Source organism: Trichosurus vulpecula, chromosome 1 (assembly GCF_011100635.1).
Source record: "Trichosurus vulpecula isolate mTriVul1 chromosome 1, mTriVul1.pri, whole genome shotgun sequence".
NCBI classification, from domain to species: domain Eukaryota; kingdom Metazoa; phylum Chordata; class Mammalia; order Diprotodontia; family Phalangeridae; genus Trichosurus; species Trichosurus vulpecula.
The window spans coordinates 466,801,264-466,823,624 of NC_050573.1; the positions used below are offsets into that span (position 1 = coordinate 466,801,264).

Below are 22,361 nucleotides of genomic sequence, written 5' to 3' on the forward strand. Positions count from 1 at the left end.
ATAAAGTCTGTGAACCTTTGGACTGTTTTGTTTTTTTACACTCCCAACCATATTTCCGATGTTTTTTTTTTGCTGACCTTCTCAATGTTCAACAATATTTATACATATTTTTACTTAATGTGGAAGATCATATTAAGTTCTTTGTGAGAATTATATATTTAAATATATGGAATATAAATGGCAAGCTAAAATTATCAGTTAATATTCACCTTGCATTTATTTACATGCATCTCTTCCCCAAAGCGCTTTGGGCTTTCATATTTCTTTTCTCCTCCTTACTCTACTAATTCCAATTGATGTTTCTCTGGTAATATCATTTCTGTGATACAATGGAAGTATTTTTTTAATGTGTGTGTGATATATGACCCTTTGGGTTTTAAGAAATAAATAAGTACAATTTAGATTTCTTATTTCACAGATATAATATTCTTTTCCCTTTCAGGCTTCCAATTCTCAAGGTAACTCATGGCTAACAATCCAATGATTGAGCAGAATCATTTCCCCTTGTTCATGTATAGTTTTCACTATAGTTCTACTTGAATGAGTTATTATGATATGGAGACAATTCTGGCTCCTTGAAAGCTATTTGACAAAGCCCAAGCTCTGGCTGTTCCTATTAAGTTCAGAAAACTGAGTCTCTCTGACCCCATGAGAAGTGGCATGACTGTTACTTAGGATTAACCCAGCTAATTTTGTAAAAACTAAAGCACTGGAATCGCATAACCACATGTTAGAGTTCTAAGGGACCTCCAGAGCCATCCAATCCAACTTGTGCTGGAATAAGAATATTGGCTATGTAATACCTGAAGAGTGCTTATCTAGTCTTCTTCCCAAAACCTTCAGTAGGGGGAACTCATCATGTTCCAGGGCAGCTTATTCCATTTTTTGATAGTGCTAATTGCTAGGAAGTTGAGTTTAAATCTGCTTCTCTACAAATTTTCTGTAATCTCTGTTCCTTGGTCAGATCTCTGAGACTAGTCAGAACAAGTCCAATTCCTCTTCACATCATAGTCCCTCATTTATTCAAAGGTATCTATCACTACCCCCCCCCCCCCGCCAGCTCCCTTAACATCTTCATTTCTCCAGGGAAAATATCCTTAGTCACTTCAACTCATCTTTACAGGCATGAGCTTGAGGACCTGTATCCCCCTGGTTGCCCCTCTTTGGACAATATGAGCAACTAAGAGATCATTGGTAGGGAGGAGATATACAATAACTCATGAAAATTTTCTACTTTGGGGTGGAGGCATGCCCAGCCCAGCATTGGTGGATGTAGTACACACAACAGCAAAGACAACAGAAAAGAAACCTTGAATTACTGAAGTAAATCTATTTGCAAATAATGTATCACATTAATATCTTACCGTCTGAATCACATAAGTGGAGCAAGTATGTATGGTCGGCGGCTGCCCCCATCAACTTACTAGGCGATAAATTCAAAGAATACTGTAGGCTACTAACACAAAATTTGCTGAATTTCATGATCAGGCTTTCAAAACATCACAGGATGTAACAAAATGCTTAATGCTGCTCTTTCCCCAACTGTTGTCTGATGTTCTCATTGTTCATTTGACTCTGGGGAAATTCTTATATTTGACCATAATTCTGCAAAATTCCCATTAGATGACTATGAAGGTAAAATGCTACATTTGCCCAACTTGTTGCCAAAATATGTTCATGAAGGGAAGCTGGCCTATCCCATAAAAATATTGCTGCCAGCATAAACTTTTAGAAAACATCTCCTGAAGATACACGTAAAGTAAAACAAAAACTAACAAAAGGAAAAGAGGGATTGAAACCATTAATAGATGTGGTTTATGTTCAGCTCAACCTGAAGTATGGTAAGAAGAGTCAGTGGCAGGATTCCATTCTTCATTTAAATAAGATTCAGTTTCTTTTAATGAAATGTTTTATTTAACTCTTGCTTAGAAAAGAAATGGGGAAATATAAATATTTCATAATAAAAAAATCTCCCTCCAGTTTAAGATTCCCTGACTAGTATATGCCATTGTGCCTTTAGATGAATAATGCAGGGTTGTCTGGCTCATTCTACTCTTATTTATGTTGGGTGTAAAAAAAAATCTTTGTAGCGTTGGTGCAGCAAATAAAAAAATTGTCTACAATCAGGACTCAGCAGGTGTCAAACCCTTAAATTAATTTGGTCACTTCAAATATATTTACCTTTGGTTTTAAAATGTTAATGAAGTCAAACATACATGTTTTTAAGACCTTTGTTTGCCATTGTGCTCATATGTAGACATACATATGTTCAAATACATACTCATATAATTTAAAGACATTGTTCCTTACCCACAACTTGCCAATTTGGAGTACATTTTCCTTACGACTCTGATAAACTATATATCATTAATGAAAATATAGTGGAAAGGAAACTGTTCAGGTTTGTATTTACAATCCTTGATTATCATAGGCAGTGCCAACTCATGGTCACTGATAACAATGAGACAGATGGTGTTAAGGGTAATCCAGCAGCCTAAAAAATATGCTCCCAAATCAATGACATTTTAAAGATAAACAAGAATTTTTTACACTAATAAATAATGCTATAAATCTCACTATACTGGACTGCAAACAACTCGTGCTGAATAAAATCGCATGACATGGGATTTACTTATCCTGTATGTTCATAAAAACAACTTTTCTGTGACAGCCCTCATTCTTGGCAATTTACTGCAGCTGTCTGAAGCCAATTTGTTCACATTATGGCTATGCATAAAGGTGTAACAATCATGGGGATTTATTATCTGATTATCATAAAGGTGGCAGTCAGCCTCTCCTTCCAAAATTCGGGTGAAAAGAAAGTTAAATAATTATATGGGGATTAAAATCATATCACTCTCCCTTCGAGTTTGTAACTTAGTAATAGTTGTTGTTTAAGTTTACTAGGTGGTATACATCACTTGGGTCAATTTACAGGTAGCACAATGCTTACTGAATGCTTGTTGGGTACACAAAGTACTCCTTGTTGGATACCCTGAGGATTCACCCACATTGGCTTCTGTTATTTTTATCTTAAATAAACTCTAATCAGGGTGATATGCACTCAGGTATCTGGTGAGAGCAAACGACCCTTATTCAAAAGGTTCACAGGTACAGTTTCAGACAGGCAAGTAATTCAGAAATGCCATTTACCCATTTCTGGGAACCATTTTAAAATTCCTTCATATTTTTTCCACGCACTAAAAATACTTTCTTAATCCTTGCCAGGACCTAGAACCATTGTTGCTTGGCATGTGGTAGGGCTTGATTTCTGCCCGTGATGGGGTTTAATAAATGTTTGTATATTGTTTCACTGGTTACTCTAATCTGTGTCCAAATATTTTTTTTTGTTCCATGTAGCTGCAATTTTTGAAATACTTTTAGCAGAAGAAAGTCATATTCATTTGGACTGAGTCAAGTTCTAAGCTGTATAAACATACACAGAGTTAGTTTTTACTTCCAAGCTCTCACACAATTGCTGTCTTGCTTAGTTTTTCCACATACATGTGTGTTTTTATTCTTGGATTGTTCTATATGGTTTCCTACTTGGGTCACTCTTTTGTCCCCCCCAAACATTTATCTACTCTGTTAGTAGAATTAATAATTCCTATGCCCATTGAACAAAGTTGGAAATGTAGCAGGAGGAAAAATGCTACAAAGTCTTTTTCATTAGCTCAGGTGAGTTGGACAGGTATCTGGTTCCCTCACTTTGGGCAGATGTCTACATGGCTTATGGCATCCTCATTACATCATTATGGTTTGCAGCATATTAAATGCATTCCATTTTCTGTTGTTTGGCAAACATTAAAAAATTTCACACTGATATACTGGAGATTTCTAGATAGGGGCATAGATTTATAGATGGAATGAACATTAAGAGGTTTTCTAGTCAAAATCCTTCTCTATAGTATAGAGAATTGAGGCCCAGGGACTTGTCCAAAGTAGCATAGGAAGTAAATGGCAGAGTACATCCTATGTTCTTTCTGCTAGACCTCAGTGCTTTGCCCAAGGCTTTATCCCAAGTCATTGTAAGTTGTGAGAATGGAGCTCCTGTTGTATGTTTCCCATTCCAATCTCCTTGCCATTTATTCCTGCATTCATTCAAAAACATTTATTTTAGGTTTTCCACGTACAAGTCATATAGGTGATAATGATAAAGATGAGAAAAAAAATATTCCCTGACTTCAAGGAGTTTACAGTCTTCTGGGAAGATACGTGCCCACAGATAAGTAAATACAGGACATATGCATAATAAATACAAAGTGATTTCAAGGGCAAGTGGGGGAATTAGGAGAGGCTTCTAGAAGGAGGTGAGCACTTGAGTTTGACCTTGAAGTGAACTAGGGTTTCCAAAAGATAAAGATATGGGGAGAGAGGATTCAGGGCAACCTGTGGAAAGGGATGGATTTGGGTGGTAACTATACGGGGAACAATAAGTTGGTTAGTTTGGCTGGAACGCAGCATAGATGATGTGTAACCAGCCTGGAAAGATAGGTTGTAAACTCTTTGGGAAGGGCTTTAAATGCCAAACAGAGAAGTTTATACTTTATCCTAGAGGCAATGGGGAGCCAACGAAGCTTCTTGAACAGAGAAGTGGTACATGGTCAGATCTGTGTTTTAGGAACATTGACTTGATAATACAGTGGAGGATTGATTGGAGAGGCGAGACTCTGGGATGCAGGAAAACTACTGCAGTAGTTTATGTGAGGAGGCAATTAGTACCCCAAAGAGGGTGGTTGTTATATGAGGGGAGAGATGTTGAGGAGATAGAATGGATAACTTGGAAACTGACTGGATATGGGGGGGCAGGGCATGAGAATGAGGAGTTGATTTAATGTAAAATATACACTTAGGTTTAAAAAAATCATCATTAAAGTATGCAAACAGAGGTGAAGCTCCATAGCAGCTAGACTTAAAAAGAGCTTTCCACCAGCTGACTTGAGAGATTAACATTCGGGAAGAGACCCCCTGATTATCTCTCAGAGGCACAGCAGATTCTGAGGTTAGTTGAAACATTCTACCCAAGTGCTTAATGAAAACAAATTGAAGAAAGATCTGGTATTTTAGAATTAAAGGATCATGGAAATCTCAAAGTTGGAAGGAACCAACCTCAGATACCATTTAGCCTAATCCCTCCCTGAAGCATAAATCCCCTCTACAACATCTCCAGCAAGGGATTTATGCAGTCACTATTTAAAGACCTCCGATGTCAGGTCACTCACTTCTTCCCCAAAGGAGGTCCATTCTTTTTGTTTTTATTTTAACATTTAAAAAATCTTTTATTATTTTTTTTTAATTTTTACATTCCTTAATTTTTTTTTTGAGTTCTAAATTCTTTCCCTCTGTCAAGCTCTTCCTGAAGCCATTGAGAAGGCTAGCAATATATCAATTATACAGTGAGAGAATGCAAAACACACTTCCATATTAGCCATATTGCAAAAAAGCAAAGAAAATAAAGTGATGAAAATTATACTTCAGTTCACATTTGGAGTTCATCAGTTTTCTCTCTGTAGGGAGAGGACATTTTTCATCATGAGTCCTTCAACATTGTCTTAGAGCATTGTATTGATAAGAGTAACTAAGTCTTTCACAGTTAATAATCTTTACAATGTAGCTGCTGCTGCGTACAATGATCTCCTGGCTCTGCTTACTTCATTCGACATCAGTTCATACAGGTCTTCCCAGTTTTCATCAGCAATCGCCCCCCTTGTCATTTCTGATAGCACAACAGTATTCCATCACAATCATATATCACAACTTGTTCAGCCATTCCCCAGTTAATTGGCATCTCCTCAATTTCCAATTCTTTGCCACCACAGAAAGAGCTGCTATAAATATTTTTTGGTACCTATAGGTCCTTTCCAACTTCATTTCATCTCTTTAGGATATAGACTTAGTAATGGTATTGCTGGGTCAAGGGGTTTGCCCATTTGTATAGCCAACTGCACATAGTTCCAAATTGTTCTCCAGAATGATTGGACTAGTTCACAACTCCACCAGCAGTGAGTTAGTGTACCAGTTTTTTCCACATTCCCTAGAGCATTTGTCATTTACTTTTTCTGCCGTGTTAGTCAATCTGCTAAGTGAGAGGTAGTACCTCAGGGTTGTTTTAATTTGTATTTCTCTAATTACTAGTGATTCAAAAACATTTTTTTTTCATGTGGCTATTGGTAGCTTTGATTTCTCCTTCCGAAAACTGTCATTATCCTTTGACATTTATTGACTGGAGAGTGGCTCTTATTTTTTTTTTTTTTACAAATTTGGCTCAGTTTCATATATTTGAGAAATGACACCTTTATCAAAGAAACTTGCTATAACAAGTTTTGATGATCTATGGTAACTTTTAGCAAAATTTAGTTTCCCTGATTATCTCTTTGAATTAGGTTTGTTTTTGCTTTTGTTTTGTTTGAGATCATGATTGCCTTCCCTACCTATTTTACATCAGCTGAAGCATAAGAGATTCTATTCCAGCCCTTTATTTTATTTCTGTGTGTGTCGTTCTGATTCAAGTGTATCTCTTATAAACAATATATTGTTGGATTTTTGTTTCTAACCTATTTTGCTATATGTTACTGTTTTATGGGGATTCATGTGATTCACATTCACAGTTATGATTACTATATATTTCCTTCCATCTTATTTTCTTCTGTTTATTCTTCCCCCCTTTACTATGTCCCTCCTCAAAAGTCTTTTTTGCTTCTGACCACTGAGCATCCCTTGATCTCTCCCCCTTTTCATCATCACCTTCTTTCTTTTATCTCCTTCCCCTCCTACTTCCCTGTTGGGTAAGATAGATTTCTATACCCAATTGTGTGTTCAGTTACACATATATTCTTATATATGTGTGCATATGTGTATAGTGTATGTATGTATATATATATGTATATAGATATATATGTGTGGGTGTGTATATAGATATGTAATATATGTAAATTTCCTTCTCTCTTTGAACCAATTTTGACTAAAGTGAGATTCAAGCAATGCCCACCACCCCTGATATTCCCCTCCACTGTAAAAGCTCTTCCTTGTATGCCCTTTTTACATGAGATAATTTCCCTCAATCTTCCTCTACATTTCCTTTTCTCTCAGTTAATCCCTTGTTCTTGTCCCTTCATTTTTAAAAAAAAAACATCCTAATATAATTGGCTTACACCCATGCCTTCTATCTATGTAGACTCCTTCTAACTGTTAATGATAAAGGTTCTTAGGAGTTACGTGTATCATCTTTCCACATAGGATTGTAAACAGTTTAACACTGAGTCCCTCATAATGTCATGTTTATCTTTTTTATGCTTCTCTTGAGTCTTGTGTTTAAATGTCAAATTTTCTATTCAGTTTTGGTCTTTTCATCAGGAATTCTTTAAAGTCCTCTCTTCCATTAAATATCCACCCCCCCCCCCCAAGGACTAAACTCAGTTTTTCTGAGTAGGTTATTCTTGGTTGTGATCCTAGCTCCTTTGCCTTTCAGAATACCATATTCCAAGCCTTGTACTCCTTTTAGGTGGAAGCTGCAAAGTTTTGTGTCTATATTTGAAGGGTTTGTTTGTGGCTGTTTGCAATATTTTCTCCTTGACCTGAGAGTGCTGAAATTTGTCTATAATATTCCTGGGAGTTTTTTTTTTTGGGATCACTTTCAGGAAGTGATTGGTGGATTCTTTCCATTTCTATTTTACCCTCTGCATGTAAGCTATCAGACCAGTTTTCCTTAATAATTTCTCAAAATATGATGCCCAGGCTCTTCTTAAAAAATCATGGCTTTCTGTAGTCCAATAATTCATAAATTATCTCCTCCTTGATCTGTTTGCAGGTCAGTTGTTTTTCTGATGAGATATTTCACATTTTCTTCTATTTTTTCATTCTGTTGACTTTTATTGTTTCTTGATATCTCATGGAGTCATTAGCATTCACTTGCTGAATTCCAATTTTTTAGGTATAATTTTCTTCAGTGAACTTTTGTACCTCTTTTTCCATTTGGCCAATTTTGCTTTTCAAGGTGCTCTTTTCTTCAGGCCAATTCTGTTTTTCAACATGTTATTTTCTTCAATGTTTTTGTTCCTCTTTTACCAAGATGTTAATTCTCTTCATAATTGTCTTACATCACTCTCGTTTCTTTTCCCAAATTTTCTTCTACCACTTTTATCTCTTTCTTTAACTCTTACAGCAATTTACATTGGGCTTGTGTCCAGTTAGTTTTTTTTTTTCTTTGAGGCTTTATTTGTAACTGTTTTTCACACTATTATCTCCTTCTGCATTTATGTCTTGAGCTTCCCTGCCACTATCATAGAGTTTTATGTCCAGGTTCTTTTTATTTTTATTTATTGTTAATTTTTCTAGTCTATTTCTTGACTTTGAACTTTATGTTAACATTGGGCCCTGCTCAACTGGGGGCAAGAAGGCACTGTCCCAAGCTTCAGTCTTTTTTGTGCTGCTATTTCAGAGCTAATTCTGGGGATGAGAGCGGTCTTCAGGTTTTCAGTTTTTCCAAGGTGGTATGATCCAGGGAGAAGTGTGGTCACTGCCTTCTTGGTCTGTGCTCTGGTCTTTACCCAGGAAGGGCTCCTCCGCAGCACGCAATTGTGCTCCACTTGGCACTGGAACTATGACCCAGAACTGCAGATGGGCAATAGAATTTCCAAGCAGTACCCAGTCCTGTGTCTAGTATTAGCTCAGAGTCTCTTATAATTTCTTTTTGATCAGTTGTTTGAAACTCTTACTGTTTCTAGGCTGAGAGCTGCTGAAACTGCTGCTGCAACTGTCAAAGACACCACCTTTAAGCCCTGCACTCGTGCTGCCGCTGACTGTGCCCTGCCTGGACCCCATCATGGCGTCACAGACCTCTTCTGCCAACCTCTTAAGTTGACTTGGCTGGAAAAATGTCTCACTCTGACTTTTTGTTGGCTCTGCTACTTCAGAATTCAATTTAAGGTATTATTGTAAAGTGGTTTGGAGGGGACTGTTGAGAAAATTTGGCTGGGTTGTTGCCCCTAGTCTTCCATCTCGGCTCTGCCTCCAGGTTGTTCTTTTTTCAACTAGTTCTAGAACTGAACAGTTCTTGATATTGCACTGATATCTTTTCTCTGAAGCTTCTACTATGATCTTGTAAGCTAGTAGGCAGCTGATACCAGGGAGAAGGAAATCCAGGCTGGTGTTTTGCCTCTTAAACCCTACAACTTCCCCCTCCGCACCCCCAGCCCCATTTTTAATGATAGTAATGCTATAGGCATTCCTTATATCAGACAGTTGTGAGAAAAGTGCTTTGCAAACCCAAAATATTATATCAGCATGTTGTTTATTATTCTTATTCTTATTATCATCACCCGTAAGCCCAGGTTTCAGTTCACTGCTGCCCCCTTCAGGTTTCAAGGTGCTATTCGTGCTACTAGTTTTTTGAGGATTCTCTTACACCAGACCCACTACAAACAGTAGACCCTAGGGATATCTTTCCTCTAGTTATTCCTCTTTATTAAGAACATAACCAACTCTTAAGATATTTAAAAGGGAGTGTAATAGGAAGTGCAACAGCGAGGTGCTACAGTGAATAGAATGTTGCACTTGGACACAGGAAGACCTCTATTTGAATCCTGCCTCTGACACTTAATAGCTCTGTAAACATGAAAGTCACTTAACAATCTTCTCATCTGTAAAATGGTGACAACATATTATCTCCCAGGGTTGTCGTGTGGATCAAATAAGATAGTATAGGCGAAGGACTTTACAAACATTAAAGAGACATACAAATGCTAGCCATTATTATTTTACCCTAAGGGTAATACAATTGAGGGTAGGTAGAATAATTGATGGAAAGGATAACAACAGTTCTTAGCCTTATATAAAAGTCCTAGAACATTTGCTTGCTCTTCTTGTTTTCCTCTTGCCTTTCTTTTCCTCAGCTGGCTTCTTAACATTAACTTTATTCTAGTTCCAATTTTATGTTATTCATTCATAGTTCTCTGAATCTGCTTTTCCAGTTCTCAATATGGGACCTAGCCTGGGACTTTTCTCATATATATTCCAATACAGAGATGTGCTGGGGCCATTTTGAACTGGAGCCAATTGTTAAATTTTCAGTCTGAGTATTTACACTTTGGAAAGAGACAAATGCTATAAATCAGGGTATGATATTGTTGACTGTCTAGACTTAAGAAAGGTGGAAAAACTGTTAACAATGCAGATTAAACTTATAAGTGTGTTGCATATACATTCCTCCCCCTGGTCCCCTCAGCTGTTAAACATTTACCCGTATACCCCTTCTCCCATCAGAGAGGTTTCAGGAACCATTTCCTCCCTGGCCATGGTGGAAGAAAGCTTATTCTACACCCTCACCCTTCTCCAAGAGATCTGAATGCTCTGGCCCTATTAGAAGCTGCTCAATTTCTCATGGAAGCAGATTCAATGCTTCACGAAGTCACCTTCATGAAGACCACCGTCTTATGGTTTTGGCCTTTGTACTCATGCTTCTCATAGCTGGCTTCTCCAAGAATAACTTGTTCTTTAGATCTGAGGCTTGATCACTTGAGCTGTCCTTCAAAGGAACTTAAGGATGTTAGGAAGTAGTCATGAAAAAGACTGGGAGTAATTGGCAGGGAGTGGCCTGTGAGAAGCCACAGAAATGGCATGTGGATTGCTACGCTTGAGATGCAATAAAATAAGCAGGACGATTTGGCTGGTCTTTGGTGCAAGAATAGGCATAATAAGAAATATATCTGGAGAGCTAGGTTGGAATCAGATTGTGGAAGGTTTAAATTGTTGGGTGAAGAGCTTGTATTTTATCCTAAATGGAACTGGGAGTCATTGAAGATTCCTGAATGAGGGAGTAGCACAGTCCAACCCATATGTACCTTAGGAAAATTATTCTGACAGCTATGTGGAGGAAGAATTGAGAAAGGAGAAACTAGAAGCAGGTAGACTATTTAGGAGGCTAAAACAATAGAAGATAAAAGATAATAAAGGCCTTCAGGTGGTGGCACATTTCTTAATCTCTTTGGGTCTCAGTTTCCTTGTACAATTAGAGGGCTTGAACTAGATGCTCTCTAAGGTCCCTTTCAGCTTTATATTTCATGATCCTCTGCAACCAGCTATTCAATATAAATTAAGATTTACATGTTTACATCATATGGATCTCAGCCTTTAAGTTGCTCTACTCCATTATTAAATTAATACATATTAATATATAATACATATTAAATTAATACATATTTTCTTAATTACTGTTTTTCCTATACTGAAAACATGGTGACTTTACACAATTTCATGAATTTCTAAAGAGATTCTAAAGATTCCATCCTTTGTTGTACCTTACAAAAACAGCATTTTATGGTCATAACAAAATGTTTTATGAAAAGTTGCCATAGCAACTAACTAGAGACTAACAAGTTCATTTTTAAAAAAAGTGCAAAAGACTCCTTTATCCCTATTTCCAATGCTTCCAAACAAGAAGCTCTGCTATAGGAAAGAAACCACTTGCCTCTGGATCCTTTTTACACAGACTTTCCACTTAGGATAGTTTCTGTCCATCAACTGGTCAAAACTGCCACCTACTGGTCAATACTAAGATCTCCCTTTCAGTCCTCTGCAGTGTGAAATAAATACCAAAAGCTATGAGTCCTCTGGTAAAGTCCTACATTTCTTTCATAATGATAAGCGTTGGTTATGAGAATTAAATTTAAAACAAAGACCATTTTTGATAATCTACTCCCCTCCAGAGTGAAATAAAAAGACTGACTAGCACAAACCTGCCAATAAAATCATCCCTCTTCCCAGCATCTTTGTCCCATGCAGTGATATCAATAATTCCTCCTCGCTCTTCATAGAGATGAAAGTCAAACTGTTCCCTCCACTGAGGATTCAATGTTTTTGGCATAATCTAGAAAAAAGGAACAGGAAAGTAATTATTGCTTTATAATTGAAGCTCCTCTTGCCTGTGACACAAAATTAAATTTTAGGTACTACCAGGAAATCATAAGAACTTGTCAGAGGCTTTATTAAAAAAATCCCAGGAACCATGGATAATAGGGCACATTTACCATGCTTACTGTTCCCACCAAAAAGGAGACCCTAAATGATGGTTTGTCGTGAAAAATGAACAATACTTTTCTTGAGGAAGGAATCTCACCCTCAGCACTCCTGAGTGTTGGACAGGAGACAATGCTAGATAACAATTTGAGAATCAGACTGAAATATTCCTAACTTAGGAAGGGAAAGAGGCTGAAAACCTCAGTTAGACAATATGAGAGATTCTTTATAATACTAATCAATGGGAGGAGTTATCATGGCACAAAGAGGAAAACTAGAGTTTCGTGAAATTTTTTATTTCTGTTCCCTGGCTACCCACAGTTTGGAGAATTTGGCTGAACAATACAGAAACTAGACAGTTGCTATGATGACTTTATATTAAGTTATGGCAGAAGCATACAGGGCTACTAAGTTTCTTCTATTAGCAAAATGACCATTCTCTAAGTGTCTGTTAAAGTTACAAAGAAATAGTTTTCTGCTAATTTTTGAGGCTTATTGCAATTATAAAGCAACCCCATTCTAACACAGAGACAGCTAGGAGGTGCAGTGGATAAAATGCCATGCCCTGAGTTTGGTAGACTCATCTTCCTGAGTTAAAATATAGCCTCAGACACTTACTCGCTGTGTGACCCTGGGCAAGTCACTCAACCCTGTTTGTCTCAGTTTCCTTATCTGTAAAATGAGCTGGAAAAGGAAATGGCAAACCACTCCATTATCTCTGCCAAGAAAACCTCAAATGGAGTTATGAACATGACTAAAAATGACCACGAAAATTCTAACACAATTTAAATGAAACCAAATCAACAAATATTTATTGAATGTATTCAAGGCACTAGAGTTAATAGGTATTATAGGATACAGAGAGGAATTTAGTAGAAGAAACATGCATTCTGGAGACCATACAAGGAGGTTTATTTATTGAAGTATCAAAAGTACTTTATTCTAAGGTGGTCTCTCCACAGAAGTCTATATAAGAAAGCTCAAAAAAAGTATTAAAATCAGGCTATTGTGGAATGGTAGAACATTGTCAATTAAACCATCAAGTTAGTCAGTCAATGATGCTGAAGCACTTACTATGTGCCAGGAACCCATGATAGGTGCTGTGGAAACAAAGAAAAGGCAAAAATATGGTCCTTAAAGGAGCTCACATTCTAATGAGGGAGACAACATGCAAACAACCATACACACAGAATAAATATTCAATATTAATGGAGGGTAATCTCAGAGGGATGGCATCAACAGAGAGTTGGGAGACAGGGAAAGGTCTCTTGTTGAAGAGGGGATTTGAGCTGATTTGGAGTACAGGAGGAGGTCATGATTGAGTAGAGTGAGGATCTGGGAAGTGAGATGCTTGACAGAGAACCAATGTATACATTGAACTCCCCCAGTATAAGGGCAGGAGTTGAGGTGGTGAGAAAGACAATTATTTTTCAGAATACACTTTGCATTATGTTATATTATTCTGAACTTTATTTGTGACATCAAATTTTATCTAAAAAGTTCAGAAGTCTAGGGAAAAGTTACTGAAATTCTAGAGAATATTAATATATAGTTCCTATCAATTGAACAAATATTTACTACCAGACATTTCCATTTCTATGTTCTATTAGGTTAAAATATTTTTTTATGTTTCACATTTGGAGGCATGAAATATGAAATGTAGGATGCTGTAAGGGGTATAAAAAGAAGAACAAGGTTGTTTTCAAATAGCTGGCAATCCAGAAGATTGATTCTTAAATAATTTAAAAAATCATCACTCTCTAATCATTAGTGAGGAGAAGTATGTATACAATGATTTTACATACATGCATACACACACTTGTGTCTAATGGTGGCCATCTCTAGGGCTGGGGGGAAAGGAAGAAAAAATGGAAAATAAAAGAAAAAAAAGAAATTTGCATGATAAAGAATAGCATGTTGTACATAATATATTTGCAGTTTCATATGCGATCATCTTTTTAAAAATTATACTGTTATGGAAATGCTTGTTTTATTCCATAAATTAAATAAAAATTAAATAAAAATTAAAAAAAATTAGTAAACAATGTCAAGTCAGTGAAGGCTGCTTTTAAAATGCAACTTGTACATTATAAATTCTTGACTAGCAGAAATAGCATTTTTTTAAAAGGAATTATGGCCAAAGTGGAGAGGAAAAGGAAAAAAACTCTCATTTGGGCCAGATGAGAAAAAGAGAAGAATTGACAAGATTTATTTGTGAAAAGGCACGGAGAAGATAGAATAGGGGGAAAAAGAGTCATTCAGAGAACTTTATATCCTAACTGAGGGCTGAAAGAAAAAAGAAGAAAGGGGCAGGAGAATCCATTTCATGTTTTATAATAAAGAACTGACTAATTAAGAATTAAGAAAAACATCACCCTCAAAGTGCCCATCTTTACAGTGTTATTCAATGTATTTATATTTTTAGCATGAACAAATGAACACTACGTCTCTCATGTAGGTTATACAGGGAAGAAGAGGCAGTGTGGAATAGTGGGAAGAAAGCTAGATTTAGAATCAAAAGGCCCGGACTTTAATTCTGGCTCTGATACTTATCATGCAGCCATAGGCAAATGACATTCTCTTTCTGCGCTGAAGTTCTTTATCTGAAAAAGGGAGGATTCTACTATATGGCTTGTGAGATCTCTTAGAGACTTAAATCTATGATCCTATGATTTCCAGTTTTTAGTAGCCATCCTTAGAAACTCCAGGCTAACTGTTAAAAGACCCTTGGTCGCAGCAGCCAACAGAATAACCTAGATGGATTTCTTTCCTTTAAGCAGAGAGGCGCAGCTTAGTATTAGAACAAAAGTCTTTAGGAGTAGAAAGTTTGAAAAAGGAAAACTATGGTATATATGCGTAACCAAATGAACCATGATTTAAAAGCTCATAAATTAAATTTAATCAGCCAAAGAATTAGAGAGAGAAAGAACAAAGGTGAGAAGTGCTCAGTGCTAGATTTCATATTTCAGGCCCAAAGATTAGAAGTGTAATAACGGTTTAAACCTCATAGAGCAGTGGTATCAAAGTTAAGCCATAACTTTACTCAGAAAACCACAAATCAATATTATCTATGTTGTATTGTGTTTTTATTCATTTTGTTAAACATTTCCCAATTACATTTTTATCTGGCTCAGGCCCCATTCAGTCTTCCTGGGCCTTGAGTTTGACACCTCTGTTAAGGGGCACAGAAATGGGAAGTTATCTGGCAAAGTAAAAGATAAAAAACAATCAGTGTTACTGGCATATAGTTGTGTGATTCTTACTTCCTCAAACATCACTGAACACTGGCTGGGAGAAAAATACATAGAATTGTGTGTATAAAGAAGTTATTCAAACGTCCCCTAAGTACATTACATTAAGACAAGTCCATTGTCATCAAATTCAACCCAGATTAACAAAAATAAGAGTGTGGGTAAATATGAATTTTTAATATAAAAATAAGACATGACTCTCTCTTCTATAAACTCCAGTAGTACTTTTTATCTGTATCACTGCTGGGGACACTAAAAAGGACATTAGAATTGTAGTCTGAAGATCTGGATTTGAATCTCAGTTTCACTACTTCCTAGCAAAATTATATGAACAAGCCTCTTGACATCTGACCCCAGCTTCCTTATCTTGGATATGAGCATAGCAATGATGTACGTGAGAAAAGTGCATTGTAAAGTACAAGATAAAACGCGAGCTAATATTGCCTTGTATTATTGACTTTTAATGTATTTATGCCTCATTTTCCCCAACTAGACTTCTGGGGAGGCAGGAACTGTGTCTTATAGAGTAGTGTTCCAGATCAACCATAGTGACCAACACATAGTAGCAAGCGCTCAATAAACATCCATTTGATAGATAAAATTGGTATAATGTCTTCAACTTCTAATTATGGTTCATTTAACCACTGAAGAATCATTGCTATGAAATTCCCAAGCATGGCTAAAACTAATGAACGCTTTGTAGCGGCATTTGCAAAAACAATTGATATGTATAATGGCACTACAATGAACGAATTTCAGTCATGGTGGTAGGTGGTCAGTAGCCTGAAATGGATGTGATGAATTGCCCCAAATCAGTAGTGAGCACCAGCATCAAGAAGCAGAGCATTAAACAGGCTCATACACAGATTCAGAGTTTTGCTTTTTTTTAGGGGTGGGGTGGGGTGGATGGAGGATAGGGTTGTGATTATATCAGCGTAAGGAACTCCCAGGATGGAAACTCCTCGCCCCCCCCCCCCCCCGCCCACTGATGTCGGTCAACAACTTGACTAACATATAGTCTTAGAGAATAATTTGAGATGGTAAGAATTTAAGTGACTTGCCCAGTAGTGTACAGCCTGTATATGTCAGAGGCTTGTCTTGCCAAATGTCTTATCAGAGGCAAGACTACAAGGAAAATTTCTATTCACTCCATAAGATACCTCTCAATTTAGATACAACACACATCATATTGTGCCCCTGAAACTTTGCAATTACATAAAGTAAAAGTCTTGGAAAACACAGCATATGTTAGTTCTCACTTCTGATGGAAACCCTATGAAGGGGTTCTGCTGTATTTATCAGAGACTAGTTTCTTCAGTTTTAAAAGTATAGTCATTAATAGAATCAAACCTTACAAACATTGAATAAAAACACGATAAAGGCAAAGTACCTTGCTCTTGTACTTCTGATGACCAAGCCGGAATTTCACATAGGGATCACTAAATCCATTTGAATCCATGGCCTTGAGGTCTCTCCCTTCTATCAAAGTGATGCTTACGATTCCTCTCCATAGGTGGGATTTTCTGTGCAAGTCTGAGAGACGTAAACTTTGGGTCTGAAACTTTGGGTAAAGGAAAAGAGAGTTACTTCAAAATATAACCAATAATTTATTTGATACTTAAGTTTTTTTTTTATTCTGCTACTCAAAAAGAGAGAATCAAATTTTTCAACTTGTTTGAAGCTTTTAAAATATGTATCACCCATGTTAAATATAACCCTATGGCAGTTTTCAGGATCTTTGTAAAGAGTTTAATGAATGAAAAGTCATCAAAATGCATATTTAACCTATAACACAGTCAAGGGTCTGAACTGTTCAAATCCCAATGACTTGTAGGAACTTCAGGAAGATCTGCAAATGCTGACCATCAATAATCACCTGCTGCAAATAATTTATGAAAGTAATTTATGATACTTAATGGTACAGGCAAATCATGGCAATTTGTAGCTTACCGACTTTTGCTTTAGATGATCTATTTTCTTTCAAGTTCTGACTTTATTATTACAATTCATTATTCTCTCTAGGATTACTGAATAAGATTCTGGAAGCAAAATACCACTACTGCCTCTGTCTTGGCACATAGAGAGATCCACTGAGATTCTATCCATTGAAGAGGATGATCAAAAGGCTTGGAGTTGTAGTTTACTGTTGACCTTGATAGAATGACTAAAATCGACCAAACAATTGGCACCTAAACCTGAAGCCTGCTTTCCCACGGGGAGAGAAATTATACTTAAAAAACTATAAATGCATGCTTTATGAGACAAATATATGCTCCTGATTTTATTTTTCCTTTAGATATTTGAATATTTTTTTCTCTATTGAATTTTGTCAGTCACGTTCACTTCTAAATTATGATAATATTGAACTTGAATGAAATCAGAACAGCATATAAGGTAGTAATGCTATCTATGTCAGTATTAAAGGTAGCCTAATAGGAGATTTACTTGGTATACAAAATGAACTAAGCGTTCAGTCTATAATCTTGACACTTCTTACTTTGGTTTCAGGCAGAATCATTTTTGACGAGATTTTATCAGTGTAGGGAGCTCTCAATTAAGAATTTCCCCTAACAATGCCAGTTTGTACCTTCTCTGCAATTTATTGTCTTATTGGAGTTGTCTGTACATGTTACCAAAAGTGATTGTTTCTTTTTATAATCCCATTCACGGTTCTCATTGTTTGCATTCATTTCAAAAGGAATTCCAAGATTCATTTCAAATTCTAAGTGTTCCAGAATTGTTGTTTAACCTGCATTTTACCTAATTTCTTTCGTCTTAATTGTATAATCATGGTCTGCTTCATGTAACTCCATCATCTTGTGACTCAATTTATTACACCTCACCATAATGTCTTATTTAGCTAATATCTTTGGGAAATGGAAGTTTCCCACACAATTGAAGCTTGCCCTTTTGAGGGTCAAAATTTAAATCATCTAAACATCTATCTACCATCTATCCAATCTATCTATCTATCTATCTATCTATCTATCTATCTATCTATCTATCATCTTTTCTTTATATGCCCAATGCTTACCACAGTACTCAGCACATGATAAATATTTAATAGACAGTCTAACTTTCTATCCATTTCTGATGGAAATATGCCTTTATAAAATGTAGGTTAGACTTCTTGGTTTCTTACTAGAATACTAGATTTTTTTTCCTGGGGTATCAGTATGAGTAAATGACTTGAGAAAGTCATTTCATTTGTTGGGATCTCTGGTTTTTCATCTGGGAACTGAACAGACTTGATTAGATGAGCTTTAGGGTTCCTTCCAATGCTGAAATTCTTTGATTTTAGGATCCATTAGGCCACTATGTGGTAATAGAATTCTATATCTGCTTTTTAGTTTTTCTTTTCACCTCCTGCAATGTCAGATTATTTCTGTCACTGCTGTTGTCATAGTGCTTCTAATATCACTCCATTCTGCTTTTCCTTTCTGGTTTATTGTTTTTAATTTATTGTGGATTGGAAACCTATGGAGTTAAGCTTAAGAATTTTACATTACATAAAAGTCAGCAGGGTTCTAAGTGAGGGCCCAAGGAGCAAAATTCATCAGTTTAGCACAGGGGCTCTGGAATAGTTTTGGAAGATGTTCATGTACTCATGCTAAGGTTATTCCTGCTTCTCTTCTGGCAACATTAATCCATAGTATAAGTATTACTGTACCTTGAAATGACTCCGACTACTAGATCCTCCCATAATACTAATGTATGACATCTTTTTTTATTACCTGTATCTGTTTATATCTACAAATTTTAACCATTTTGTTAGGGATATCTAATTGTTATTTCTTTGGAATTTAGAGTAGCTATAAAGACACCATTGGGGTCCCTAAAAATTAATGAAATACAAAATGATAATTGTTGCCAATCAAGGGTACATTTTCCCCCCAAAATTTTATGGAGGTAATAAATAAATATTTAAGTTTTTGAAAGACTATTTTTCTGATTTCTCACAGGAGACAAAGAACTTGACCTACAGACCAAAAAGGCACATGGAATATTAAATGCTCATGGGGAAATAAAATGAACTTAATGGAGGTTTTAGTGCTGCCATTAGTTGTTATGAAATGCTTTTCTACAACCTGGCAGGGACTTTTCCAAAATGAGCTGGATAATGGAATAGATAAAGTGAACACTGGTGATGCAGACGGGGGAAGTGTGGGATCCAGTGTGGGGGAAATATTTTCCCAATGCAAAAAGTTCAGTAATGGCAGACTGACAAGTGTGGCCCCTGGCTAAAAGATTTTTTAAATGATAAAATAATAATATGGAGAAATGTTACCCTATTAAAAATAACCTTTTTCCTCTTCTCTCTTTTTTTTAAAAAGGATTATGCCTTTCAACAGAAGCATTCATCAGTGTAGCAGCTTTACTTTTGTTACAAAGTGTTAGCAGTCAAGACGACACATAGTCTAAGTGCTAGGAAGAACTAATGAGCCTGAAGCAAAACTATTACATAAAGGTAATGATGAATGGAATGGAGATTGCAAACAGCAAAGGAATATATGACAACAGACAAGGTGAAAACTCTGAATAGCCAACCGCATGCATTCAAATACTTGAACCTCTTTGGAAATTAGCCTGCAGTACAACTTATTGGGTATATATTTTACTTTCTCAGAGATTCTCTTCTCTTCTCCATTTAACTAAGGTTACCTAATGAAACATCATCACATTAATCACTCGTATTGCTTACATTTCTTTTTTGTTTGATTAGTTTTGGAGGCAATGGGGATTAAGCGACTTCCCCAGGGTCACACAGCTAATAAGTGTCTCAGGCCAGATTTGAAATCAGGTCCTCCTAAATCCAGGGCTGGTGCTCTATCCACTGCACCACCTAGCTGCCCCCTGATTACATTTCTAAAGACAGTATTACCCATTTTTAAGTATAGCTATTGGGATAGTAGTTTGGCTTGTACATTTTGAACATCTGAAGAGAGAAACAGGATTCATATGGCAAATGGAGAAATAAACCTTTTTAAAAAAATTCTAATGGTAATTCTATTTAAAAAAATCAAATACCTCAATCAAAATAAAAATAAAAATAACACATTTTTACTCCTGGGTAAAATATGCTGATTTAAATATTATTAATAAAATTATTTACTGAGTATTTACAGTATCCCTACTAGAATATTAAGCAAACATAAGACATTATTCAATAAACACAGATCACAAATACCACTCCTTCTCCTCTCCTCTCCTTTCCTTTATTTTCCTTCCTGTTCTTCCACCCATCCCTCTCTCTCTGCTTTTTAAAAACAAAAACAAGCAAAAAATTCCCAAAGCAAAGAAGAAAACAAAACAAAACAAAAAACTAACCACCACCAAAAAAGCCATTTATTCTTGCATTGATTTACTGATTCATGATGCCAGGTAACAATATAGTTCAACCGACAGGATTTCAGAGCACGTGAGTAAATTAGTTCAACTTAAATGACTGTTAAATTATTGCCTTTCATCATGCTACAAAAACAAGATGGACAAGGAGACGAATTTTTAGCAAGGTCATTCTACTGTCAGTTTGCTTCTCATGTGAGCTTAGAAAGGGGAAATGGAATGGTACAACTTACTTTTGTATTTTGGCAACAAGGATTCTGGAGATCTGCTCTGGAGAAGCCCAAGGCTGGAAAAGCAGGGGTTCTGTAGGTCTGGATTGAAATGAATGGTCAGAACTATATGAGGATGTGAACAGTGTGCCTATCCATCCCTAATCTTCATAAGTGTTTGAATCATGTTCACAAAACAATTTTTGAAAACACTGTAGCACTACTATCTAAGGTACCAGAAAATTTCTTATAGAACAGAAAAGATAAGCATATACCTTATCCAAAATATATACATGATGGTTATTGTTTTCCTCTGGTGGAATGATTCAATGGAACTGGAATACTAACCTTCCATTGTAATAATGAGACTTGGTCAGACTGAAGTCCTACAAAGCTGGCTAGGTTTCAAGTACAGTACCATTAACGTACAGTATGTCCACTTGTTGCCAACTGGACTGTTGCCAATTGACTGGTGTCAATGGACCAATCTGGGTGAGCCTGGAAAAGCTTATCACTACGATTATGAAGTCTGTGATTAGAGTAGTTCCTAAAAACCATTAACTAACTTGAAGGGGGGGGGGGCTAATCTGCATGAGTAGAGGGTTCCCCATTCCCTACTAGGTAGTTCCTATATTCCCTGAGTAAATAATAGATCCCTGAAATATTAAAATAAGAATAATTGATAGTCAAGGACTTGAGAGGTTTGTAGATAAAAGACGCAGTGACCAAAGGAATAAAATTCAAGTTTCATTGCAAAACAAAATAAAATGGCAAGGAGAGATTTGGGGGTGGGATGGGTAGAGAACAATTTCTTTAGTCTCAAACATTATTTTTTTAAGTCTATTTTGTTTCTTATGTAAAATTACATGAATGAAAACCTACACAAAATGGTGAAGGCTCCAACATGATGGTTCTAGTTGTTTGCTACTAGGTTATACCACAAGGAGACATTATACAATCACATAAACAGTACATTCCAAATAGAAACAGGCTGAGAGTAAATATATTTGACTTAAAGAGACATAAGCAAAGTAACGACAAAAAATAGCACCCCTAACCCCAAATGAAACCAGCAAAATATCTGGCCTAATAGTAACATATCAGACACTTATAGTGGACCCAAGCAAGAAAGACAGTGAAGAGCAAAGGATATTGCAGAGGGAGTAATTGAATTGCCTGGTGTGATCAAATATGGCGGTTAGAAGATGATATTAGCAGACATTCAGAACCAGGATACATAAATCTCCGAAAAAGAAAGATGCAGGTGGAGTCATCAGATTTAGTGCTATGGATAGGAAGAAATAAAGTGAACCAAAATTACCATCTAGACTATTTTAGAAAATAGACGAAGTTATAATATCCTCAACAAAATCATTGTTCTAGGAAGCCATCTGTGTAGGTCTAGGTATCATTTTGTTGTTGTCATTCAGTCATTTTAGTCATAGCCGATTCTTTGTGACTCCATTTGGGGTTTTCTTGGCAAAAATACTGGAGTCGTTTGCTGTTTCCTTCTCCAGCGCATTTTACAGATGAGGAAAGTGAG

At 36.3% G+C, this 22,361-nt stretch overlaps 1 protein-coding gene across 1 annotated transcript in view; it reads right to left on the reverse strand.

Annotated features, from left to right (window-relative positions):
• MCTP1 (multiple C2 and transmembrane domain containing 1) overlaps positions 1-22,361 on the reverse strand; it is a 716,792-nt gene that overhangs the window by 258,430 nt on the left and 436,001 nt on the right. Inside the window, exons 9-11 of the mRNA XM_036740827.1 lie at positions 20,843-20,920; positions 16,654-16,824; positions 11,733-11,863 (exon numbers count right to left, since the gene is read on the reverse strand). Coding sequence (XP_036596722.1) covers positions 11,733-11,863; positions 16,654-16,824; positions 20,843-20,920 — 380 coding nt within the window. The remainder of the gene's footprint in view (positions 1-11,732; positions 11,864-16,653; positions 16,825-20,842; positions 20,921-22,361) is intronic.